The sequence below is a fragment of the Diuraphis noxia genome, unplaced genomic scaffold, assembly GCF_037042655.1.
Source record: "Diuraphis noxia isolate RWA-SAM2 unplaced genomic scaffold, SU_Dnox_SAM2 contig0004, whole genome shotgun sequence".
Classification (NCBI taxonomy): Eukaryota; Metazoa; Arthropoda; class Insecta; order Hemiptera; family Aphididae; genus Diuraphis; species Diuraphis noxia.
Window position 1 is genome coordinate 41,956,419 of NW_028301714.1, and position 20,415 is coordinate 41,976,833.

At 25.9% G+C, this 20,415-nt stretch overlaps 2 protein-coding genes across 2 annotated transcripts in view; both read right to left on the minus strand.

The window, feature by feature from the left end:
• Positions 1–7,857, minus strand: part of LOC107171157 (kinesin-like protein KIF12) — a 38,776-nt gene extending 30,919 nt beyond the window's left edge. Inside the window, exons 1-3 of the mRNA XM_089227490.1 lie at positions 7,735–7,857; positions 3,375–3,467; positions 3,204–3,282 (exon numbers count right to left, since the gene is read on the minus strand). Of these exons, the coding sequence (XP_089083616.1) occupies positions 3,204–3,282; positions 3,375–3,467; positions 7,735–7,775 (213 nt within the window). The 5' untranslated portion in view covers positions 7,776–7,857. The remainder of the gene's footprint in view (positions 1–3,203; positions 3,283–3,374; positions 3,468–7,734) is intronic.
• LOC149056077 (uncharacterized) lies at positions 588–1,271 on the minus strand. Its single transcript, XM_089225578.1, has 2 exons — positions 1,103–1,271; positions 588–970 (listed from the first exon to the last, which is right to left on the minus strand). The coding sequence occupies exons 1-2, from the start codon at positions 1,269–1,271 to the stop codon at positions 588–590; spliced, it is 552 nt and encodes a 183-aa protein (XP_089081704.1).
• Positions 7,858–20,415: the final 12,558 nt, after the last annotated feature.

The following is a 20,415-nucleotide window of genomic DNA, read 5'->3' on the forward strand; positions in this document are numbered from 1 at the left end:
AAATCCATAACTACATCATTGTAACAGTTTCACATTTCTAAAGGGAACATTGTATTTTTTCTCCTTCTACGAACTGTACACCCAATCCATGTTTCTTCGAAATAATCTATTATTGGTTGAAGAACTTCTTCATTATCAACAAAATATTGGGAATTCAAAAGTTCTTCAAAAGAATTTGCTACATCTTGAACCGGAATAAAAGCCAAAGCACACAAGTGTTTTATTTGGAACGCAAATAAAGAATCTTCTCCATATTTTTTTTGTAGACCATTAGTCTGTATTTTACGCCAAACACATAGTCCAAAATGGAAAAAACATCCTTTTATCACTGCATTAGGAAATATTTCGCCAAATGCAAAAATAAATGGTTGCTCAAAGTCTATGCGGATCGATAATGGGTTAAGTTGTTGATTTAATATTAACAACTGTCTTAGAACTTCATTGTAACTATTTTTTGTACGGTTAGTGATCAAGATATAAACTAATGGAACAACACAATCACTTTTACTATAACTATGTATAGTATAGAATTGCGAAATTATTGACGGAACTGTTTTGAAAGTTCCGTCATCTAACCAATTATCCGATTATTGAAGCAAGTTTAAATTAGATTTAGTTGTAAAAATTAAAATTCTATTTTCATTATTTCCACTATCGTATGATAGGAAAAGTTCATTTTTGTTTGTAAATTTATATATTTCTGGTATTAGAAGATCATTAGCGTTACTAGGATTTACTGGAGGATTTTCTTTAGTTATTCTTGTCTGTTGAATTGTTCTCGACATCGATTTAATAGTAGGTAGTTGGTCAATTACTGAAGCAGAAGCTTCACCTAACTTAGTTGAGATGATGTTTCTAGTTGAAAATTGTCCATTTTCAGCACTTTTCTTTATTTCATTAACTAGTTCCTTAGCCTCAGATTTTGCTACATTTGGACCATGTGAATGGTCAGTGTGTTTTAGAATCGATCGCCTATGAATAAAGTGAATAAACAAATAGTTTTTTTAACTAGTAGGTAAGTATTTAAAAAAAAAAATTATATTTAATAAAAATTTCAAGAAAATTATTTTCAAGCAAATTGGAGCATTTTTATTTTAATTACCTGATTCGTCTTCTGAAGTAGTGTGACATCGGCTTTTGCATGCAAATTTTTTATAATCAGAGCAACGCCATACAATTTTATTTTCGTACACTTCATGCTTGCTGTACAGAAAACCGTTATACACCAACATATTTTTGCCTTTTTGGCTTTTAATAAATTTTAGTGGCATCATTCAAACTTATAAAAACCACGCGCAAAGAAATTTGTATCGTTGTGGACATCCACAATAAACACTAATAAAAATCCCAGTATACTGTACAAAATTATGAGGACTATTATCGAATAGACGTACCTATACAGATTACAGAACACACAATAAATATAATAAGGTTGTTCACATAGGTACATAAACTATAATCGACGAAAGTAGTACAGATAAGATTGATCGATATTTTTTCTGTCTGTACTATTCTTATAATAATGAAAAATATAATATAATATTTAAAGACTTATAGAGATATTTCTACTTATTTTTTACTTTTACTTAAATATAAACATGTTTTTAAAAAACGTTCGATTATAATATTAAATTCATTTGTGTTACTATTAAATATTAAATTATTATTGATTAAATTTACTAACTAATTAAATTATTAAAAAAATAAAAAATAAATTATCGGATATTTATGATACAGGATATTTTTTCACCGGATCAAATGACAAGGAACCAGTCATAGTATAATTATTATATTTTTTTTTTTATCAATTATCCCGCGGCAACTTAGGCCATTGGGAAGCGTGTGGTACTGTAGGTTTATGGAACGGTAAGATGTGATACACGTGGGTGAGTTTTGGCAGAATTTTTATTGGGGCACCCGTAAGTTTCTGCCATGCCCCAGAGTGGGGGATAGCGGCACTTGTTCTTCGGACACCGTGACTTGCCCGGAGAAAAATGTCGCCCGATGGTCGAGGATCGAACCCGGTCCGGCTGAGCCACAGCCGACGCGTTAGACCGACCGCTCGGCCACCTCGTCCCCCAGTAAAATTATTATTAATATTTTAAGTAGTATTTAGAAAATAATACTGGATTAAAATTAAATTTAAAATATTGCTGAGAGTACATTTTTTAATTGTTTCAGATATTTAGCAAAGTAGGTATATAAAAATACTTTAGTATTTTGATTCATTAATTAGGAATGTGGGGCAAATTTTTAGTGACCATGACTTAAACATCATTAATGTTCTAATAATAAATCATAGTTAACTTGTTAAATAAAAAACCAACAAAATGTAGGTTATAAACACTTTAAAAAATCACCTTTTTTCTTAATTATACTTTTTTTTTTATTGGTCTTTATTTCACTTCGATGATTTGACCATTAGCGTTTCCTATATTTACGCAATAATGTTTTATATAGTATCTATGTCAAAAACAAAGATCATTTTATATTTAAAATTAGACATAAAGAAAAAGAAAATGTTATAATACATTGAATATGGATATTGTCTAATATACATGCATTTCGAATGTGTAAATTTGTAAACACTACACCATACATCAATTTTAAATATTATGTTCTATTAATTGATTTTATTATTATTTGAGCCCAACGCTATTAATGTCCATAAAAACTATGGATAAGTTGAAGGTTTATTTTTAATAATAAGTGATTAAGTATTTATCTGCATGTTTTTAACAATATATATTTTTATTGCGAAAAATATATGGTTGAAAATATATTGATATATTAAAATTATCCATCATCTTAAATGTTTGTATTTATGTGTATTATTTATCAATAAAATAATAAAATAATAATATAAGAATTAATAGAATTAGAAAATTATACGGCCATATTATTTATATCCAATTTGAATGTTAAATTTATCATCATGAATTTAGTATTATGACATACAAACTACACACGGGTGCTATTAAACTGCATAATTAACACGCCGTGTGACCTTATATTCAATAATATAAAATATGATTTTTATCAAGAGCGTATCGTAGGAATATAAAATCAATATTAATTGCATGATGTTGTATGGATATAATGAAACTTAATTTTTTTTTCTTATAGATTCTGTATGTTTAATCTCATTATTTATTTAATACAATTAAGTCTGTATGTAAAAAATATAATGTTCTAAAACTCACCAAAATACGTCCATTTCCCGGAAATGATACAATTGATGGTTCACTTGCTTTATTTTCTTTGGTGCTTAATGGTCGAGATCTAATGCAATGAAATGATTGAATATTGATACAATCATTTATGTGAACAATTTTTTTTCGTTTATGGATAAAACTAAACTATATTTGACTCACCTTACTACGACGTAAATGCCATTTTCATGATCTGAAACATCATTGTACGATCTGTTTAACGACCCATCTGATTCATTTAATGATGAAAGAGAACTGAAATAAAAAAAAAATGTTCATTCAGTTATAAATTTTCAAGGATTAAAATTGAAAACAATACGTTTCAAGTATCAAGGTTAGCATATTTGTATTGTTGTATAATTTTTAAATCATTTATACTATTTATTTGATGACAATGTAATTGATAGTTGAAATACCTCACACAAATGTATGTAAAGATCCTTAAAATTGATTGAATGCTATTGGCTTACCTTAACACACTTCTGTACATAGTATCTTATTCCATGCCATCAAACATGTGATAAATTATTGTTTATTGTATTTATTGATTTTTTAATAAATTAACATTGAAGACATTAATATTACCGAAATTATGTACTTGTGAATTTGCATTTTATTTAAAATAAACCTTTTTAGAAAAATAAAGCTATAATATGAGTTATTAATTTATTATAAGTATATTTAAATGAAAGCTCAGTTAAATTAAATAAACAAATATTAGTTGCATACTATAACTCATTTTAACTGTATATAGCTTAGAACTAATCGGAAAAATTCAAATGTTTTTAAGCATTTATTATTCTTATGATCTTTAGTTTTTTGTATTTTGAGTTTGTAAAAGCTTAGACAGAAAACTATTTAACTATTTGTATGATTATGAGTTTCCACTACTTTGTCTTCACGTTTTCAGAGTAATGTACTTATTATTGTTCATTGAAAAATGTAAATTCTTAACAACGAATTGTGTGGATAAAACTGAATTTAATGTAAATTAAAAGTCATATAATTATACTGAATTACATGAGTAACTTTGATGATTTTAAATTTTCTTAAATATGTTTAATGTTTATTACATATTAGGATACTGTCTGCTTGGTTATTCAATGTCTCGTGTAAATTTTAGTAGATATTCCTTAATTTATTGAATAAACATAATAATTAATTATCTATTTTACTACTTAAAAAACAAAATAAAATAATAGGTTTATAGGAAATAGTTTAAATATGTTTTGTTATATACAATATACAGATGTAATTGTACTTGGTATAATATAATAAATACCAAGTAAAATTAAATTTTATATTTTCACAAATAAATCTGTCAAGTTTGTCAATTCAAACTACAGACATTGTTTTGATAGTAATTTAAAACTTTATAAATATTTCATATCAAGTACACATTCACAAAATTTCATAATATTTTGAATTTAACTTGATGATGTAAATTATTTAATCACTAGTTGCTTAATCGTAGCTAGCTTTCATTGCGCTTTAGATAAAAAAAAAAAAAATGTTATTTCATTGCTATTGTCACTACTTAAGAACATTTCATATAAAATTGTGATGTTTATAGTCAGTAATAGATTTCTTGGATACATATATTATGGTATCAATAACCTATGTATACAATTATAATAAGATAATTATAATTGTATTTTTTAATTGTTCGTAGGTTACTTATATTCTATATTGTATGACAATTTTATTCACGTGCATAAATCAAAGAATAAATCTTAATAATCTTTGTGCATGGAAATTATAAATATTTTAAATGGGGGTTTTTGCGTTCTTGAAGTTCACCCATGTGACCAAACTCTAGCTACGGCACAGTTTTCATCTATCATTTAAAATTATGGTGAAATACCTTTTAAGAACTGCATAGAAACATTTTGGTTTAAGTTTTATAGTATACTATTATTACTCAAGGTTATTATAATTATTATTTGTTAATAAATTGAATACCTATTAGATGTCTTATGTAAAATAACGAATCATCAGTAAGTACCAATTTTTATAATCAATCCAACGTGATACGAAAAATAATGTAGAATGAACACAATGAACATAATTCAATTGTTAGAAAATTGTGCTAGTATACTCATAAATTAAAAAAAAAATATATATATATATATAAATAGTTTTTTTCTCTGTTTAAAAATAGTTATAGAAATTATTAGATTAAATTTGTAGTAAATGTGAAAATGTTCTATATAAAAGTCGTTTGACCTTCTTAGATATGTGACCAATGAATCAGTGATGCTACTCAACTATAAGTTAATAATATTTGTCAGCTATACCTCCGTAGTTAAAAATTCTTAATTTCATTGAATTTTTATAATCACAATGGATAATCATTGAAGATAAAAATACATATAGTATTATATATGTATATTAATATAAAAATGATTTTTGGATATAGGTTAAGAGTGGTTGTTATATGAGAAAATTTTAGCATAGGGATCTTAGATAATTTCTAAATATTAAAAACGGTTTTTATGTTGAACGTCATCAGCGTTATAGCTTAAACGATTATACATAAAAATATAGTCTGTTATTAGTTTAGCGTCAGGAATAAACTACTATTATCATTGTTATCGTTATTATTTTTAATGAGATTATTAAATTATTTTTTAATTAAAAATTCTACCATTAAATTAATTTAAAAATAATGAGTATATTAGTATTTTTTATCTATTCTTCAACATAACTGTATTATGTATTGAAAATTCTTTTATTTTTCTATTAAAAGTGTTTTATTTAATATTATTTAGGTATTTTTTTTAAATAATAGTCATGATGTAATATTTTTCAATATCTTTCTTGTATGCAGTAAATTAAATGAAACCAGAAAAATGATTTTAACACAATTTATATACTTATTATTTTTGAATTTATGAACAAAATAGTTAAATTATCTACTCACCAGCTACTACGAGTATATAATGCATCTCTCTTTCAGCTGGTACTATTATATAATGAACTCTTTGTTTGTGTAATTCTATAAAATAGTTTTGAAAACTTTTTACGATACTTTTTTTGTAAAGACTAATAGAAAATAGTGTTATGACGAACACAATTATTATCAACATCACATATAAAAAAATAAATTGATATAGATATTAATTCAAAAATAAAATAAAATACCTTAAAATACCCGATTGTTGCTGATTTTACCTTAATGTCAACATAATTTAAAAAGAGGTTATTTCGATTTATTTTTCAAAATGTCCTTGTAACATTAATTTACTAGAATGTAGGTAGGTATCTATAATTAATAATACATTTTATAGAACTTATATTATGCATTATTATGTATAATTTGCATAGTTGTCATAAAATAGTAGGGTTTACGAGTATTTCATACAATAGAATACAAAAAAAAAAAATAAATAAATAAAAAGGCTAAATTTATTTTCAAGATTATGTGTCCATGGCGCATGATGGTTGTGTATGAACTAAGTTATGGTGGCGATTACGTTTAATTTACATAATATGTTATACCATGTTAAACTGTACATAACATTGAATATTGGTTGTTAGTTGGTTCGGTAGTTAGGTTTTATAAAAATTATATACAATTAACCAGAAAGAGTAACATTTGGATGCATGATAATTTGAGAAAGAAAATGTCTGCTACAGAAAAATATTCTGGATATTGTATTTCATAGAGTTTTGTGGGCATTCGTTATAGATGAAGAAAGATATAATAATCTTCCTTTCAAATTATTCACAATTTTTAACCTAGAAGATTATAACTGTTTATCATATAAATAATACAAAATTATAAAAGCAAAGTATGTATTAATTATTTGAAAAGTTAGTACCTAAATCCAGTTCATGGTGTTAAGAAAATATTTTAGTGAATTTTTTTTTTATGCATAACATACTAACATGTGACTAAAGGTCTTTTTTTACCATTGAACATACTATAACGTCATTATAAAGTATTATATTTAAAAAAAAGTACATTAAAACATTCACTATACCTACATCATGAACTTGGGTTACTAACTTTTCAGTTATTTATAAATTTTTTTTTATCATTACAATTATATACTGTATAATGAATATGCTTTTCTTTTTATTCATTTATGGTATGCATGATAGTTAAAATACTTTTAATTTTAATAACATAGCTTTCAGATTATTTTATTAGGTTAAAAGTTAGATAAGCATTGAAATATGTTTATATAAAATTGATTAAAATTCAAAATATATAATTGTTTTAATTAATTAATCTTAATTCATGAATCTTTATGTATTGCCATCGATTATAAATATTAAATATAATTCGTAACTAATGATGATACTGCCTATATTATATTATAATAATTATGTTATAATATCTTGCAGGAAAACATTATTTAATAGTTCTAAAGGCAATTAAAATATTTAAATAATGATTGTGTGATATTAATGTTTTATGAGTGTTTTATCTACCTATACATCTTGAGTTTATTACACCTACGCATATAACCTTAATGTTTTACTTTAGTAATATTAATATTAGACATAAACTTACTCGTTGCTATATTTGGAATTTTCTTTCATTTTTACTGCCATTAAGTCATAGTAAAATTAGTTACAATATGCTGTATGATTAAAGTACCAATTTAATAGAATAAAAAAAAAAAATAATAATAATAATAATAATAATACAAAAAAGTTCGAGTAAAGTGAACGGGGGGAAAAATGTGCGCACGTTGTGACGGTGGGCACTAGGTAACTGAGTTGAAAAAAACACAACATTTGCTTGAACCATCTATATCACGTATTCGTGTTTGTATATACATAATATATCGGCCTGGAAGTGGTGGTATTTGGTATGTGTGTGTAAGTCGAAAGGGTAAAAATCGAACATCCGTCTATTAACGCGTAGTGAGGTGTACATTGATATTATCGTTAAGCCTTGGCCTGAAACAGCTAATGCACATATTTTTTTACTACTAATTGCATTTACCTATCTAATATTGTATTCAATCAACCATTTTAACTTCACGTAAACAAAAGCGGGTAAGTCGTGGATGTTGCTCTGCTGTACAGTAGGTTACTGTAGTGGATGGGATTAAATTTGAATGCAATGATAGGTATCATTATATACGAAAAACGATTCTGAACGGAGATGATTTGTCAGTCTAGGATATATTATATTTAAATATTGTCATATATTCTATATTTAAACAAATATATTATTTTTCAATTAAGACGCATTTTGCATAAGGCATGGTTAATCAATTAGTGTAGTTATCATGTAGTTATCATAGTTCATAACACCTTATATTATCATAGATATACATTATACATATACCTGGTTTGAGGATAAATCGTTATCATTTCGCGATTTCATAAAAATTTAAAACTCAAACGCTCAAAACATTTTTCTTATGATGACGCTTCAAATTTTCTCTATAGCTATTTGAATCAAAACTTATGGAAAACTTATTGTTGAATTTTATAACCTTAGATAAAAATAAAAACAATATTATGAATTTTGAACTACAAAAAAATTCGCAAATATTCATGGTTTTGACGAATTTTTGTCAATATTTGAAATTCAAATGCTTATAAAAATTTAATTTGCTTTTCCGGTGGACATTTTTTTTTGTGATAAAGATTGAAAAACTTATAAGGAATCTTATATTAAATTTTTAAATCTTAGTTTAAAAAAGAAAATTTTTTATGAATTTCTAGCTTAAAATAATTTGTGAATTTTTGTGATTTTTACGTATTTTGTCAAAATTCAAACTTTGAATGCTTATAAAAAAAAATTGTAACTATGAATTTATTTTATTTTTCAACTGCTATTGTAGTAATATGTTAAGAGCCTTGTATTAAATTTTCAAGATTTTCTACCTAAAAAATAAATTTTTATCGATTTTAATTTAAAAAAAAAACTAATAATGATTGAAAATTGCATATACCTATGAATAGTTAAACTTAAGTCAAAATTTTTAAGAATTTCATGGTGGATAGAATATAGGTACTTATATAAACATTCAGTGAAAATTTCATGTATCAATGGTTATTCGTTTTAAAGTTACATCAAAAATCAAAATCGATTTTGTCGAAAACTGATTGTACGTAAAATTTCGTTTTTTACTTTTGATCCCCTAAAGTATCAACTAGATTCACTTTCTGATTTAACAAGGTACTGAAGTTAAAAGTCGAAGCATTTTTACTGCCCCAAAACGTAATGACAAACACAAAAAAAAAATATTCATGGTTTTGACGAATTTTTTTCAATATTTGAACTTCAAATGCTAATTCAAAAAAAATTGTGCCTATGTATTCTTATAATTTTTTATTCACTATAGGAATAACTTATAAGGAACTTTGTTTTCAATTTTCAAGTATTTTGATAGGGCCAAAAAATTTTTATCGACACTTCAAAAAAATGTTTTCAGACAAATTGAAAATTTTAGTCGTCTATAAATATCTCATAAAAAATCAAAATATTTTGAAAATTAAATCATGTAAAGAAAATGCCAATCTAAATAACTGATAAAATTTTCAAGTATCTACGACTTATACTTTTTGAACAATAACAAATATTTAAAATCGTTTCAGGATAAATCGTTATTGTTACGCTAATTCGTAAAAATTTAAAATTCAAACGCATTTAAAATTTTTCCCATAATGATTCCTGAGTTTTCTCTATAGCTATTTGAAGGAAAACTTATGGAAAACTTAGTGTTGTATTTTTAATCTTTAGTTATAAACGCAAAAAATTTTATGATTTTTCAACTTCAAACTTACTTGCAAATTTTCACGTTTTCGACAGATTTCGTAAAATTTTGAACTATAAACGCTTATTGAAAAAAATCGTGACTTACGATTTTTAATTTTTTTTAGCCACAATAAGAACAACTCATAAGGAACCTTGTATTAAATTTTCAAGTTTTTTTGGTCGTCCAACATTTTTTTACCAACACTTCAAAAAAAAATTGAAAATTTCAGTGGTCTATAAATAACTAAAAAAAAAATCGAAAATTTTTGAAAATTAAACTGTATATAGGTATCACTAACATTAACATTTGGTGAAAATTTCAAGTATTTACAGTGATTTTCTCGATTTTTTTGAAAACTGTTGGAAAATGTTTACTTTTGACCTCTATAATGCACCAAGGATCTTCAATTTTACATCGGAAACCACCTTCAAAGTTTGAAATCGAAGCATTATTTCGACTAGTTATGCTGTACTTATACTTATGCTGTGAGATTTGGCGGATCTATTGAATTATGCTAAGCAGTTCACGGGAGACGACTCGTCGACTACCGTGATCGCTCAACCGAAGGAACCCTCCAGCATTGGACCGGATGAGATGAAAATAATTGCAGACAACGTGATTGTAGCGCCGCCCGTAGAAGAAAATATTAAGCGACAGACATCATACTAGTGATATATCATACGTACTGCAGCATGGCACGCGAACGGAGTAAAATGGAAATAGGACGTATTTTGGTTTCTATCCACGTGAATGAAATCGAGAAAAAAATCTTTTTAGGCCATCAAAATTATCTTGGACATTTTAATAAAGGTTAAAAAATTAATTAGTTTAAAAATGTCAAAAAGTGCTATATTTTTGAGAAATGCTTTTCTCTGTTTTTACCCTATCTATAATCTTGAATTATCTAACATGAAACGTAATATTGATTTTACACTTATCTGGGTAGCACGAGTCATCATAATTTAAAGTAATAATTAGCTAAATATTAAGTAATTCAAAAACCGATTGTATATAATATAATTTTTCGAAATGTCACGAAAATTTCAGTGGTCTATAAATAACTCAAAAAAGTCAAAAAATTTTGAAAATTAAACTGTATATAGATAACACTATAAAAAAAATAACATAAACATTTAGTGAAAATTTCAGGTATTTGCAGTGATTAGTTTTTGAATTACAACCATATAAAAAATTCGATTTTTTTGAAAACTGTTGGAAAATGTTTACTTTTGACCTCTATAATGCACCAAGGATCTTCAATTTTACATCGGAAACCACCCCCAAAGTTTGAAATCTAAGCATTATTTCGACTAGTTATGCTGTACACAGACACGAAAAAAAAAACAAAAAACACACATAGGTAATTGTAAAATCAATACATTCATCACTTCATTCAGAATCTAAAATAACGCGTTACAATTGAAATAAAATGTATTTAGTTAATTATTTTTTTTAATGATAGTGTAAAAATTATTTAAATTATGTTTACTTAATTATTCGAATAGTATTAACTATTAATTTATTTGTAGTTTTGGATTTTAACACTGATCAGTATTCAGTATACAAGTATAATGTTGTTACTTGTCAATCAATATCACTCCATGATATTTAAAAAATATGGAGACTATTATACACACTTAAAGTAATAAAAAAATTAGACGAACAAACTTAATTCATGGATTCTGTGAATTGATGTGACTTTTATTTATATATGAACTACTATACACGAATTATCATATTATAATAAAAGCAAATTGTTTGTGATTAAATAACATTTATTACGTTTTAATCAATTTACATGATTATATTGTGTCTGTTCTACAGACATGAATATTTAATTATTTATAAGTAGCATAATATGCTACTATATTATTGTTTATAGAATATTTAATCGAATTCTGGGAATTGGTACCTATGCATTTTTTTTTTAATAATCGGTGAAACAAATAATAATAGTAAATAAAAGATGAATTCACGTGAATTTTATAATCCTAAGACAATTCAATAATTAAAAAAAAAAAAATAACATAAATATTTAATACATCCATTATTGTACAAACAAATAACAGACTCGATACGAGTAAATATTTTATATGGAAGTAAAAAATCTCATACCTATTTGATTCTTAGTAATTGTAAATTAACTTGTTTTTAAAAAACTGACTAAAATTAACTACATACATAGTCACAATAAATAAACAATAGCTGCGTCCATTACAAAGTAATAAGATATCACAATTCTACTGGGTAATAAAGTTTGATGTTGTACATCTTTTGTTTCAATGGGTTAAATGCTGGTTTCTACATATTTTTTCAGAGGCTAGTTCAGGAATTCAAGTATGGTATACGTGAAACTTTTTCAGAACCCGAATTGGTGAGGGGGGCTGAACGACCTCAATCATTTCAAAATATAGTCACATATAATTACATTTTATCGTTCTCGGAAACGTGATCATTTTTTACTTATTATAACGACCAGATTGAGTTGAAGGATTTTCGTTGTTTATATTTTAATTTTTCAAGTTATAAAGCTTAAGTATAAATAAATATCATCAAAATCTTTATCCGACATGGTTTAAATAAATGATGAACTACTAACCATAGTCTGCTTTAAGGCTTTTTGACCAAAGAACAAAATATGTAGTCAACATATTAAGCTACATAAAAAAAAGCCAAAATCACTGTGATATAACGATATGTGTATTAAAGTTATTCGTGAATTTAGAATCTCTCCAAATTGCTTAAACATTTTATACATTTCTCTTGTTTGTTCTATTCTAGAATACATATGGCTTGGTCTATAGAATCTTCGTTAATCTTACTTAGTAAAGCTCATTAAGTTTGTATATTGTTAATATTAAGTACATTATAAAATAATTTAAGCTAATAAAAATAAATATATTATGTTGTATGTATTGGTACGGCCGCATCCGAGTTGGGTTCCAAATTATTTTAGGTATTACACTAATTAGGTCCTGGAATTTTGTAGGTACAATACTAGTTGGGTCCTAGATTTTTATGGGTACAACACTAATTTTTTAATATATTTTGGTAAATACTGCATTATACTAACATTTTCCTTCCTATTCAACAGACTTAGAACTGTTTATTATCTATTTAGACCACAGCTAGGTATGGTTAAAAAAATGTTTACATTTTTTTTCATTAAAATATAAATTATTAGAATTTTATAAAAATAAATCACTTTTGTGTTGGTAAAAATTTATGCGACATAAATTTTACAAAATCGAATCGATTTATTATTCCTGCAATTTTTTAATTCATATTGCAAGCTATACATTTTTCTTTTAGTAAAATGCAGTTTCTTTTTTTATTACTGCTGTACTTATGATTTTGATATAAATATAAATTTGTACGTTTTTTTTAATTCATAGGAACTCATAAATATTTAGATGTGCTGTGTAAAACATAGAATCAAAATGAGAATGGAATGATTCAAAGGAATTTGTGGTTTGCATCGTCGATGCATTAAATTCCGACCAAATTGTTGGTATAACTCTTGATTCTTCCTTAATATAATTATCAAAAACATAATCAGTGAATTTTCGAATTCTTCACATCCAGTTTACACAGTTTACATCCCTCAGATCTGACTGGTGGATCCTCCAAAATTATCATATTGGTGATATGTTTATAACTAAGGTGACGTCCGACGACCCGTTCTCGTTTATGACTAACCAACTTATCAGACAAATGATCTAATACCACTGTCTGTTACTTCCAATCGACGGATTAATATAAAAATACCATGCGTACTGAATATGCCAACTCATAATTATTCTAATCGGCCTCTAAATCTGACTAACAAAAGCCAAGTAAAAAAAAATTGATTATCAATCTCAATACGAACTACTATGTACAAAACCACTGTGAGGATTTCAATGACCGGTTGTGGATTACTTACTAATTCGAATAAACGTTTCTTTTTATCAGGACTCACTCCAAAATCCAAAGATCAAAAAATGCCTGATACAAATACATCCAACTTCACTTCGTTAAATCGCTATAAAGCCCTTATGGAAATGGACACTTCTAAAAAAATCGACATGACTGAACAAATAAACGAAAATTCTCCCTTTACTCCATCTCTAATTTCTATTACTACTCCGGTAGATTTTAGCTTCTTCAAACCAAAACTTTCAATTACTGGAGAAAATAATTTTGAATTCAAATTGTCTACAAAACATATAAAACTCACAACGACCAAAATCAAATCTTAACACCTAATAATACATATCCTGAACAAAATCAAATTCGAATATTTTACTTACTAAACCAAAGCTTATAGACCATACAGGGTTGTCATAAGGAACAATTACCTAATATAGATAGACACAAATTTCATTAAGATGAACTAACTGCTATTGGTTTTGTTGTAAGAAATATCTTTAACATTCAGTCAAGATAGTTCAAATCTCTGCTTCTATAGTATTTTTTGTTGACCTGGACCTGTCCTCGTAATGCCAAATATTTTCTGCATAATGATTTAATAAATATTATTTTTTTACAAAATAAAAATAACTTATAACTAGGTAATAAACTATTTGTCCAAAATTTAATTTCAATAGATCAAAGTACTCTGAAAAATTCACACTCTGAAAGTATAAGATTGAACATTTTTTACTTTAAGAAAATGTGATACAAACATAAATAAAATAATTAAAAAAAAAAACATACTTATTACATACTTTTACATTTTGGTTATTTTTTCAAATAAAAAATCAATTACAATATAGTAGTTTGTAAAATCAATACTTCAAAACATATATTCAGGAAAATTAATAAGTTGTAACTGATAAAAAAAATGAAAAAAATCACATTTGTGAAACACATATTATATTATTTGGCATGTTAAAAATTCAAGTGTAGAATATTTATATTGTATTGAATTTTAGTAGATATAAAGTTGTAACAAGAATATGTTCATTGAAATTATGTTTCATGTAATAACATATTACCTACTCTTTTTTTTTTAAAATATCATGGAGTTAAAAAATTCACCGATGCGTATTTTATCAACAAAAAAAAAAAAAAATTAAAAAAGTCAATAGTTCTTGAACAAATGATTATCTTTTCCATATTATGTAGCTATTTATAGCTTGTAGTCATAAAAAAAATTACGATCAAATGTTGGATCACATATAACTACTTCAATATTTAATGTCTAATAATAACAATTATATTGATTTTCTGAATTCTGAATCATAATATGTTGAAAAACTAAATGTATAAGTATAAGTAGTTTCACTTTTTAAATTTTTACCATACTTGGTACATGTACTACTTATACAAAAACAAATATTATCCATAGATTCGAAAATTACAACGAGTTAACGTATACGGTATACCTAATAAACCTAAGATATATTGAAATAGAAAATTGTATAAAATATAATTTTGACATAATATAAAAGATACCTAGGATGCATATGTTTAATTTTCAGTACTATAAAATAGCTGTCAGAAGAAAATAAAGAAATGCTTATGAGAAACTTAGTTTAATGTATTTTCAATGTTTTGTTTTTTTAAAAACTAACATTTTATCTACATAAATAGAAAATATCTCTAAAATAAAAGCATATCAAATACCTAGTATCCTATATTAGCTAAAAAATATTAAAATATTTTACTGGAAATATACTGTGTCTAGAAAATACATAAGTTATTCGATTAAGACTTAAGTTCTAAGAATATTATATTATACTGAATTATAATTATAATTATTACTTAATAATTATGAAATCAAAATTTATTTTTCTTAAGCAGATTTTGCTTAAGTTGTATACATTTCATAAGGTTTTTTTCTATCTTTCAAAATTATTAAGAATTTCAAACAGGGAATGTCCTCTTTGATAAAAACATCTATGACACAAATAGAAAAAAAACTATTTCAGTAATCCTCGATGTTAAAAGTGGGAATGAAATGCGATTTGATCCAAAAAATGATCGAAAAAAAATTAAAATAAATCTTATCTCTAATCTTTTTGGAAGAGTTCAATAGATAGTGAATTACATAGCTATCATTCTGAATATTAAATTAGATGTTTTACATATAATTTTTTTTTTTTTTTTTTTTTTTTTTTATTAGAGAATATACGGTCTATACTCAAAAGTATAATAAAAATATTTGCTACAATATAATTTAAGAAAATCATGAATAGCATGAGGGAAGAAACCATCCAGTGGTTGCACTTACTTAATTACATAATTAGATGTATTTTTTTTCGCTTATCGTAAAGAAGATCTCAACGCCGATTTCTTTTTAGATGCCGTTTTGGTTTTCCAGAAATCGTGTGAGTGGCTAGGCCAGATATTATACATTTTTTTAAATAATAAAATTGCTGTACAGGAATAACAGATTCATTTAAAGCCAGGACGTCCGGACGTCCGTTGAACAAAAAAAAACAAAGAGATTTATTAAGACGAAATTGTTTTAAAACATTCCTTATTAAATATTCAGAGATTTTTTTTAGATTATCATCTCCAACAATATTAATGTTAATACCTGAAAATATCTATATTATTGTGACAAAAATAAATAAACCATGAAGAAACGATAGATAATTTTTAAATTTGTAGCCAACATGCAAGCTAAAATAAATATAGATTTGTGAAAAAATCTATGTCTGTCAAATTTTTAATAACTTGCACTAACATGGTACCTAATAAACGAGGAACAAGTTTGTCTATACTCTATAATAATATGTCACCAAAAAAATATTAAGCTTCATTATTCACTTTAAAATATGGACTGTATCCTAAAATTATAGTAAGCAATGTCCCTACATCTATATCTATCCCTTCTCTCGACATAGTTAAATACTTAGGTCTAAAGTTGTAGACTCTAAACCTTGACAAAACACTAACATAGCAAAATCATATAAGAAACAAAAGACTAATACTCAATGCCCATTATCAATCCTTAAGAATTTTACCCTCTAAAAATAAATCATCTACTTTAAAAAGTATTTTACCAATTTACAAGTCACCTCTGATACCCATCTGAATGTACAGGATCCAATTATCCTAATTATGAGGATCGGCGAAAAAGTTGAAATTTAAATAAAATACAGGCGTTCCAAACCATAACACTTCGAAGAATTACCAATGCTTAACCTTTTGCTTTTAACCTGACCCTTCACAAGGACCACGACATCAGAACAGTTGAAGAAGAAGCTGCTGTTTTCTATATAAACGTTTTTATAACAGATTTGTAAATCACGAGAATACTCGAATAAAAGGCTTACATATTGCTTCACTTCTTGGTAATCACCGTCGCATGCTCAAAAGAAAATGGCGTAAAGACCTTATTTTAACTTAATAAACCTAAATTTTAAGAAAGGTGCTGCCAGTGGGTGGCTTCTTATTCTCGCAATCCCAAAAATGTTTTTTCTCCAATCTCACATATACTTATTACGCTGATTATATAGATTGTGTATTTTTTTTTAAAAATAAAAAAGCCATATCATTGCCCGTAGTTATTATGTCACATATTAATTTCTTTACTTGGTAATGGTATACATAGTTTTCTGTATACATAAGAACAATGCCATTATTGTGTCGTTGTGTCGTATGTATAATTATAATTTTGCAACTTCTATCAATCCTTAAAAATATTCAAAATGCGCTCGGAAACTAAAATAATCGATTGAATGTGTATCGTAAAAAACAGTTATTACTATGGCTACTATACAAGTCTAATGGTATACAAAAATATGTAGATTCTCAAGTATTAATTATTAATTAAACATAAATGAAGTATACCAGATGGTTTAAGATTAAGCAAGTGTTGTAAAATCAATACATTACGATACGAAGAATACGTTAATGGACGTGTATGCACTAATCAAACCGGCATTATATAAAATATAATGTGAAAATCATAAATTTGGAAGAATCAATATATTTTACTCTGTACAAGGTGAATAATATTTTAACAGTAAACGCACTCATTAACTATAAAGGTATTAACGTTTTTGAAAAAAAAAACTTTACTTAAAAAAGGTAATTTAAATTCATAACTAAACATAATTTTAAAAAAAACTGTATTTTTTATTGCTAACATTTATTTTTAATATGTTTCAACGTAAATGATTTTTCCGAATTTTGAGTGAGTAAGTATTAAGCAATCATAAATATTTTAATTTCAGATGAGCGGGATTTTTAAACCAAGTTTTTTTTTAATGATATCTAATGTTGTATATCTATATCTTGAAGCGAAATCATTCCGTAAATTGTACCAATAGGAAGACCATAAACTAGATAGGTAGCGTCTTAAAAATGAGATAAATGCAGATTGTTGTAGATGTATAAGAGAAGGACAAATTAGATGAGAGGTGGACTTAGCCATATTATCAGTGACTTCGTCACCACGTATTCCAATGTGACTGGGGAAGGAATTCAATGATGGCATAACACTCAGCTGAGAAAGAATAAGACGATGGTAGAAGATTGTTGGGGAAAGGTACATGTAATGTAATCCTGGTATGTGGAATGCGTAGCCAGCAGAAAGGGGTAATCCATCTGTATAAATGATAATACAGTTTGATAGTTTGAAAAAGCAAATTTTACCATTGAATAAGACATTGATTTAAAGTCGTTGGAAGAAAGGTTAGAAAATTGATGATCACATTGAATATGAGAAAAACATAGCAGAGTCATATGGGATCTCGTAAAGAGGAAGTTTAATTGATTTAGTGGTGAATTAGTAAAAACACGAAACAGCATAAGCGATAATAGATAAGACTGGAGTGAAACTAAAAATGTTATTCTTTGTTTAAATATATAATTTCGTCTGAATTTTCGTTTCTGCAACTTTTTTTATTGATTTATGTGTACTAAGAAAAATAACAAAAATTTCAAATTCGTATTAATTACTCAAAAAAAAGTTCAATATTTTGAATATTTTATCATGTACAGTAAAGACTTATATCAAGTATATATGGTTAATTGTTATGTGTTATGGAGTTACGACAAAAACTGATATCGTTAAAAACCGTTTTTGCGGTAAAGTCCCATTCTCCTTAATTTTTTTTTTTTTTTTTTTGACACTTGAAATTTACTAAGAATATTTCATTTTTACATTTTAAAACTCAAGATCCAGTTTGATATCAAAAATGGTTTGTTCCCAGTTCACCAACTCCCAATTTTCGAACAACAAAACAGTTTTTATTGGTTTTTAAAAATATTCCAACTCGCCGAACACGATGATGATATTGGTCACAATGCTACGTGATTTTTGAAATAGCAATTTATATTTTATAAAATATTTCAATAAAGATCAATACTTTTGAGAAATTAGGGTAGACATGATCCATTTTATTAAAACAAAACGTGTTCGAATATAAACATAAATTAAACTACTCATTTTGATGGAGAGATTTAAATGATACATGATGTTTTTATCTACTAAAAACTAAAAACATGCATAAAATAGAGTACAATTTGAGCGTAATGCACAAAAAATGTATGAAGTCATAAAAACCATAATTATTCTCCATTAAAAAAAAATAAATATTTTTGTTTCCAACTCTAGGTATCTAGGCTGCAGAAAGTACGCGACTAGAGTTCGTTCGTCCTTTACTCATATTTCATTAAATTAACGTATTTTCGGGTCACGTATTTTCTTCCATCGTTGAAATATAATATATTTCACTTTGCGTTTGGAACTGAAATATTAATTATCTTGAAAATACGTTGTAAGCATCGTACAAGTATTGTCTTGTTAATTCAGAACTTACAGAACATTTGTCTTAATATTTGTGATGGCAGTATTACATTATAATGTTATTATATATAATTGAAGGGTGGAAATCCAATTGTAAAAATTGAAAAAATCGAGTTAGATATCGATAATTATGAAAAAATATCGATAATCGATTGGCGCAGACTATTAATCCAAAACAAACTTTTTTCTAATATAACAATTTATTTTTTCTAGTGTTACATAAAAACGTACTATTGAACATGTTAAAAGAATAAACACAAATGAGCTATATCCGTAGATTATTCCATAACGTACTTTTATTATGTCATGATGCCAAAACGTACAAATACCCATGTTGTAGGTATAAGGTGGTAAAATAGCTAATTCAAAACGTACGAAAATTCAATTTTTTAAATTTTATTAAACTTTGAAATTAAATTAAAAATATAATCCTAGAATATTGAACACATTTGAATAGTTTTAAATAAAAATACTATATTATATAATATTAAAAAAAAATAATACATTATCTTCAAAATTATTTGTCTATATATAAATGGTTTGTTTTTATTGGAAATATTGAGAAACAGAATACATCATTTCTCCTAAAAAAATTGTATTTTGTCAATATTACGTTTAGAAGTTCTACCCTTCAATTATTGATTGTACTAAAATTATAACAATATGACATACATGGTGAATTATCTAAAAAAGGATGGGCTTAAATTTTATATTTTTCCACTATTTT